Genomic DNA, 7,694 nt, shown 5'->3' with positions numbered 1-7,694 from the left:
CAAATATTGATCACAAAACTAGATTTTGGACAAGCCACAAATACTTATCTCTTACAAATGTAAACTGGGACATTTACACATCACTGTAAATCACAGGGTCTTCTGCTGATGACCTCTGGGGAGTCTTGACAATTTGATCTCTGGCCATGTGTTCACTGCTGAACACAAAACCTTTCTAATGAATCCACTGCAATGAGAGCAGTGATCTTCTAGGACTTATGACCCCAAAAACCAAGCAAACACAACACTGTGTGTGAGTGCTGATGTCATGAAGGGATGGTGAGCATTCTCAAAGAGTTTGGTACATGAAGAGGGCTGAGGACACTGTGCCACTGTGCAGCAGAGTGTGTGAGTCGACTCAAACTCCACTGAAGAAGTCACAGGGCACTTAGAGAAAAGGAAGCAACAAGGGATCACAGTCTCTAAACTCAGACACAGCTAGAAAGAATGTGCATTCCGTTTTAGGTAATTGTCATTAGTCGAAAAATCCTTGATACTAGAATATTCGCCAGAAAGGGAGATGTATTCATGGATCCAGAATTTAAGGCACTAAAAAGCACAACCCCAACACTGACAAAATTGGTCCATGACAGAGAGAAATTTCAGAGATGCTCTGTTAGCAGTAGAAGTCACAATGGCTATAACATAGAGAAGCCTGGAATGTTCTTCATTCAGACAAATGATCTCCTGGAACACTAAATAGTTCATGAAACCTACAGGCCAAGATGCCATCTCTTTCCATCTTAAGGTCAGAGGACACCAAAAGTGTCAAAATAATGCTGAAACTTTTCCTTAGAGCAAAGCATAGATGATACATTTTATGAGTTTTTGTGAACATGTGTGTGTGTGCAGCAAAGATGTGGAGTGAGAGAACAACATCCATGAATAAGTTTTCTGCTCCCACCATGAGTTCCAGGCATCAACATGAATATGTCAGTCTTGATCTGGAAGCTCTTTTTGATTGTGCCATAATCACCACCAAATGATCATTCAATAAATACCTAATACACAATAAAAACCATATTTGTACCCTCATATTCTTCAGAACTCAAGTGTATTAAGACAACTAGAATAAAATAACTCAACCTCGCAACCCCAACCAACACAAACAAGATTTTCACATGTGCCATTGTTTCAAATAACACCTGTAGACTCACAAAAAATTAGTTGAAACAAAATTGACATTACAATTCAAGTAGCTATATTGAGAAATAAATATGATGCACAAAATTCAACTGCAGCATGGAATTCAAGAAATTTCCAGGCCAAGTATTAGAGGTAAGGTTTTATGGTTTACAAGTGAGTGATTTCACAGAAGAAAGATATATCTGTAATATAAATAGCAACCATAATTTCTTTCAGGAATAAACCCTAAGAAGGTTTGTTGAGGGGGAGCATTAAGAGTGGAAGCAATAATGAAAACAAAAATGGCGGGAAAAAAAATGGCCACACACAAGCAGAGAATGACTGAAAGAAAGTGAAAAGTACATGGGAGAGTATGGATGGGCAACTAGAAAATGGAAACTAGTGCTTTCTCTTATTTAAGACACATGGACCCAGCCAGGAGGGACTTCAGAGAACCTAGAGGGGAAGGTTCAGGACCACAGAGCCCAGAGGACCAGCAGCATCTGCCACATTCACAATGGTCAGGCCCTGTGCTCTGCTGACATTCCTGGTGGTGATGCACTACTGGTCAAGCTGCTGTCTGGGATGTGACCTGCCTCAGACTCATCACCTCAGGAACAAGAGAGCCTCCACGCTCCTGGCACAAATGAGGAGACTCTCCCCTCTCTCCTGTCTGAAGGACAGAATGGACTTTGCATTCCCTCTGGACAAGGTAGATGCTCAGCAGATCCAGAAGGCCCAAGCCATCCCTGTCCTGCAGGAACTGACCCAGCAGGTCCTGATCCTCTTCAGCTCAAAGGACTCATCTGCTGCTTGGGAGACAAGCCTCCTAGACACATTCTGCACTGGCCTCCACCACCAGCTCAAAGACCTGCAAGCCTGTCTGATGGAGCAGGGTGAGGTGCAGGAACCTTCCCTGAGCCAGGAAGACTCCCTGGTGGCTGTGAGAAACTACTTCCACACGATCACTGTCTACCTGAAGGAGAAGAAACACAGTCCCTGTGCCTGGGAGGTGGTCAGAGCAGAAGTAAGGAGAGCCCTGTCTTCCTCAGCCAAGCTGCTGGCAGGACTGACTGAGGAGAAGGAGTAAGTCCTGAGCCAAAGTGGAGAGGACTCTCCTGGGCTAGGATCCTGCACCTCACTGCTCAGATTGGGCCTTCTCCAAGATCTCTTTGACTTTGACATCATTGATTCAACTTGCCTGGATAGTTATCCTAATATTGGGTTGTATTGTGTTGATCTGTAAGGGCATTTGCTTATTCATTCAGATGTTTTATTTGTTTGTGGGTTTATTTATTTGTTTTATTTATTTATTAGTACTTCTGCTCATTTGCCTACCCACATGATTGTAGTTAATTTTTAATACCATAGAATTTTATATTTACTTTAAATTATCAAACCGTTATTTTTAATTTATTTCTTCTATTCAATAAAATTATTACTGTACATGCTTAATCTTATGTGTCAGCCACACTATCTTTTGAAAACTGTTTGATGCGTCTAAACTCATTCTATACACAATATATATAACACACCTTGACTTGGTAGGAGATAATACTGGAGCAATGTGTACTGCTTAGAATTAACAGGTGAGTTGATGCAGCCATCTCGAAGTTCCTGTTCACTGAAGGCAAAAATCTTACTTCTCTCTGTTAGATAGTACTGCTCTGGATGTATAGCCAGCATGCTGTACAGAAGGAAACCAGAACATCTTGCTTGTGTTCCATTGTACCTTAATCCTCCTGACCTACGATTCCCCCGACCTCTCTAGACTCCCCTAACTAACATTTGACTCCCAACTTCTATCAGATGAACTTCATTAGATTCCAAAGATGAGGCAGACCATAAAACCAAAATAGAATAAAGTACAAAACAAATGAGGATCTTCCTACATACCATTAAAAAAGGGAAACATGATAAAAGAAAAAAAATGGAGTGTCATCCCTGTCTTTGTGATAGCTTCAATTGCTGAGACAAAATATCATGATCTAAAGCATTTTGGGGTAGAAATGGTTTATTATAGTTTAAAATCACAGCACATTCCATCACTGACAGAGCTTTGGCAGGATCTTCAACAGGGCAGGAACCTGAAGGCAATGGCTCATATAGAGAGGTCCTGGAGGAACACAATGTCTACTGCCTTCATGCCTCAAGGCCTGCTCAACCTGCTTTCTAATACTCTTCAGGACCACCTGCCCAGGGGTTGGATCACCCATAGTGTGCTGCACACTCCTACAGCAGTCATTAGTTATTAAATGATTTAGAGACTGGTCTCCAGTACGATTCTTTAGAGACATCTTCCCTGGTGAGATCCCTTCTTCCCACATGACTCTATCAGGGGTCAATTTGAACTTAGAATTATCCAGGGGAAATTCCCTTCATAATAGCCTCAAAAAACATACCGTGAAATAAATCTAACAAGGGAGTGAATGCAATTTTTCTGAAATCACACATCTCATCCCTCTCAATTTCATTTGGTATCTTTTTTTTTAATTTCAATTTTTTTCATTTCACATACTAAGTTGCTCCTCCCTCCCCTTCTCTGGTCCTCACCTTTTCCCCATCAACCCCATCGCCCAACAACTCCTGAGAGGAGGAAAGGTCTCCCTTGGGAGTCAACAAAGTGTAGCATACCAAGTAGAGCATAGCTACTCACTGCTTCAAGGCTGAGCAACATGTTCCAGCACAAGGTTTGGGCTCACAAAAGTCAGTTCTTGCACTTGGGACAAGTCCTGGTCCCTTTGCCAGGGGCCTCACAAACAGATCAAGCCACACAAGTGTCAGTCTCATTCAGATGGCCTAGTTGGGTCCCATGCAGGTCCCCCAGCTGTCAGTCCAGTGTCCCTGAGCTCCCATTAGTGCAGGTCAGCTGTCTCTGTGATTTTCCCCATCATGATCTTGACTCCCTGCCCGCTTTGCTTCTAGGTTTTCACCTCCCTCTCTTCTGATCTCCAGGAGCTCAGACCAGTGCTTGGACTAGGATCAATGAATCTGTTTGCTAACTGTTGCCAGTGGTGCATGTATACACCGCCATCTAGTGGTACACCGTCAACCTCTCAGGGGCCCCATACTGAGGATAACTGAATCTTCCTCTCCCAGCAGCCATCAGTTGAAAATTGTTCCTCAGCTAGGGCTGGGATTTCCTGACATGCTCCCTACTTGAAACTGGGATTTTATCTATCTCCATCATACTCAGACTGTGCATGCAGTCACAGCTGCTATCAATGTGATCCTGCAGCTACTATATTGTGTCTACAAACCCCTGTTTCCTACAGTCAGAAAGTGTCTCTGGGAATCCCCATCTTCCTAACAGCTCTTGTGTAAAGAGTACTGCCCTATGGAAGCCAGGAAAGCTATACTGGTCTTTGCTCAGACACATATTTCCTGTACATTAACCACTTGTAAGTGTCTGTGTCCAGTCATCTATGGCCCGAAGAACCTCCTCTGAGGAGCACTGAGAGATCCATTTATCCTCTGTGGGATGTAGAGTGTGATGTATAAAATCAGGCCTTTTGACACCATGGCCATTGCTCTTATTCTTGACATTCCTGCTCTCCAGCAGCGTCCTGTTTCCACAGGTGTCTTAAGGTTGATGTTTCTGAGAAGAAAATCATTGAAATTTGACTGTGATTGCATTGACTCTCAGTTCACGTTCCAAGATGCACTCGGTTTTATGTAAAATTACTTTATTTTATGCCATTGAACTTTTAAGTTGAACACTCTCAACATTGTTGCTGTTGCTTCCCCAATGGGATGACATCACTTCCTTTCTTTTACTTTCATTTCAAGGGACACCACAATTTCAGTTCAATGCCACCAACAACGTCAGTATGTTCTCTCTAGGAAAGTGGAAAAAAGAAATAAAATATTCAAGGCAAGGAAATTCAAAAGAGAAATGACATCCACCATGGAGCCACCATCACCATAGAAAAATTGAATGAAAAATTATACACATTGCAAGTACTGAAACATTTCTATGTGATGGAATCCCTCAAGGCTCTTCTGCTCAATTTTCAAATGGACAAAAATGAGTTTGGGCAGTATCCACTACTAAAGTAAAACTGCATAAATATCTGTAGGTCCAATCTTCTGGGTAACTAGTAGGCAATCAGAGTCACTGTGTCTTCTGGTCTGTATTTCCACCTCCTAACTTCAGGCACAAGAAGCACTCAGTGAAAAACATTGATCACAAAACTACATTTTGAAAAACCACAAATACTTACCTCTTACAAATGAAAACTGGGATATTCACACATCACTGCAGATCACAGGGTCTTCTTCTGTAGACATCTGGGGATTCTTGACACTCTGATCTCTGCCCATGTGTTCACTGCTGAATACAGAGCCTTTCTAATGAATCCACTGAAATGAGAGCAGCGATCTTCTAGGACTTATGACCCCAAACACCAAGCAAACACCATACTGTGTGTGAGTGCTGATGTCATGAAGGGGTGGTGAGCATTCTCAAGGAGTGGGGTACAAGAAGAGGGCTGAGGACACTGTACCACTGTGCAGCAGAGTGTGTGAGTCGACTCAAACTCCACTGAAGAAGTCACAGGGTGCTTAGAGAAAAGGCAGCAACCAGGGATCACAGTCTCTAAACTCAGACACAGCTAGAAAGAATGTGCATTCCGTTTTGGGTAATTGTCGATAGTCGAAAAATCCTCGATATGGGAATATTGGGCAGAAAGGGAGATGTATCCATGGATCCTGACTTTGAAGGCGCTGTGAAGCACAACCCCAAGGCTGACAAAATTGGTCCATGACAGAGAGAAGTTTCAGAGACCTCTGTTAACAGTAGAAGTCACAATGGCTATAACACAGAGAAGCCAATGTTCTTCATTCAGATGAATGATCTCCTGGAACACTAAATAGTTCATGAAACCTACAGGCCAAGACCGCATCCCTTTCCATCTTAAGGTCAGAGGACAACAAATGTGGCAATATAACGCCAAAACTTTTCCTTAGAGCAAAGCATAGATGATACATTTTATGAGTTTTTGTGAACATATGTGTGTGTGCAGCAAAGATGTGGAGTGAGAGAACAACTTCCATGAATAAGTTTTCTGCTCCCACCATGAGTTCCAGGCATCAACATGAATATGTCAGTCTTGATCAGGAAGCTCTTCTTGATTGTGCCATAATAACCACCAAATGGTCACTCAATCAATACTTAATATACAATAAAAACCAAATTTGATCCTTCATATACTTAAGAACTCAAGTATTCAGACAACTAGAATAAAATAAGTCAACCTCGCAACCCTAACCATCATAGACAAGATTTTCACATGTGCCAATGTTTCAAATCACACCTGTAGACTCACAAAAATTTAATTGAAAGAAAATTGACATTACAATTCAAGTATCTTTATTAAGAAATAAATATGACACACAAAATTCAACTGCAGCATGGAATTCAAGAAATTTCCAGGCCAAGTATTAGAGTTAAGGTTTTATGCTTTACAAGTGAGTGATTTCACACATGAAAGTTATATCTGTAATATAAATATCAACCATAATTTCTTTTAGGAACAAACTCTAGAGAAGTTTTGTTGAGGGGGAGCATTAAGAGTGGAAGTAATAATGGAAACAAAAATGGCAGAAAAAAATGGCCACACAGGCAGAGAATGACTGAAAGAAAGTTAAAATACATGGGAGAATATAGGTGGGCAATCAGAAAATGGAAACTAGAGCTTTCTCTTATTTAAGACACATGGACCCAGCCAGGAGGGTCTTCAGTGAACCTAGAGGGGAAGGTTCAGGACCACAGAGCCCAGAGGACCAGCAGCATCTGCAACATTCACAATGGCCAGGCCCTGTGCTCTCCTGACATTCCTGGTGGTGATGCACTGCTGGTCAAGCTGCTGTCTGGGATGTGACCTGCCTCAGACTCATCATCTCAGGAACAAAAGAGCCTCCACACTCCTGGCACAAATGAGGAGACTCTCCCCTCTCTCCTGTCTGAAGGACAGAATGGACTTTGCATTCCCTCTGGAGATGGTGGATGCCCAGCAGATCCAGAAGGCCCAGGCCATCCCTGTCCTGCAGGAACTGACCCAGCAGGTCCTGATCCTCTTCAGCTCAAAGGACTCATCTGCTGCTTGGGAGACAAGCCTCCTAGACACATTCTGTACTGGCCTCCACCACCAGCTCAAAGACCTGCAAGCCTGTCTGATGGAGCATGTGGAGGGGCAGGAACCTTCCTCGAGCCAGGAAGACTCCCTGGTGGCTGTGAGGAACTACTTCCACAGGATCACTGTCTACCTGAAGGAGAAGAAACACAGCCCCTGTGCCTAGGAGGTGGTCAGAGCAGAAATAAGGAGAGCCCTGTATTCCTCAGCCAAGCTGCTGGCAGGACTGACTGAGGAGAAGGAGTAAGTCCTGAGCCAAAGTGGAGAGGACTCTCCTGGGCTAGGATCCTGCACCTCACTGCTCAGATTGGGCCTTCTCCAAGATCTCTTTGATTAGGACATCTTTGATTCAACTTGCCTGGATAGTTATCCTAATATTGGGTTATATTGTGTGGATCTGTAAGGGCATTTACTTATTCATTCAGATGTTTTATT

The 7,694-nt window shown here is 42.8% G+C and overlaps 2 protein-coding genes across 2 annotated transcripts; both read left to right on the top strand.

The window, feature by feature from the left end:
- Positions 1-1,642: 1,642 nt before the first annotated feature.
- LOC128097287 (interferon alpha-12-like) lies at positions 1,643-2,215 on the top strand. The gene has a single exon (XM_052717690.1). The coding sequence runs from the start codon at positions 1,643-1,645 to the stop codon at positions 2,213-2,215; it is 573 nt and encodes a 190-aa protein (XP_052573650.1).
- Positions 2,216-6,933: 4,718 nt separating this feature from the next.
- LOC128097290 (interferon alpha-12-like) lies at positions 6,934-7,425 on the top strand. The gene has a single exon (XM_052717691.1). It carries the CDS (start codon positions 6,934-6,936, stop codon positions 7,423-7,425), a length of 492 nt encoding a protein of 163 aa, XP_052573651.1.
- The last annotated feature ends 269 nt before the right edge of the window (positions 7,426-7,694 follow it).

Source organism: Peromyscus californicus, unplaced genomic scaffold, assembly GCF_007827085.1.
Source record: "Peromyscus californicus insignis strain IS unplaced genomic scaffold, ASM782708v3 Scaffold_5__1_contigs__length_169319896, whole genome shotgun sequence".
NCBI lineage: Eukaryota > Metazoa > Chordata > Mammalia > Rodentia > Cricetidae > Peromyscus > Peromyscus californicus.
Note: the sequence above shows the minus strand (reverse complement) of the source record. Positions and strands in the feature narration are given on the sequence as shown.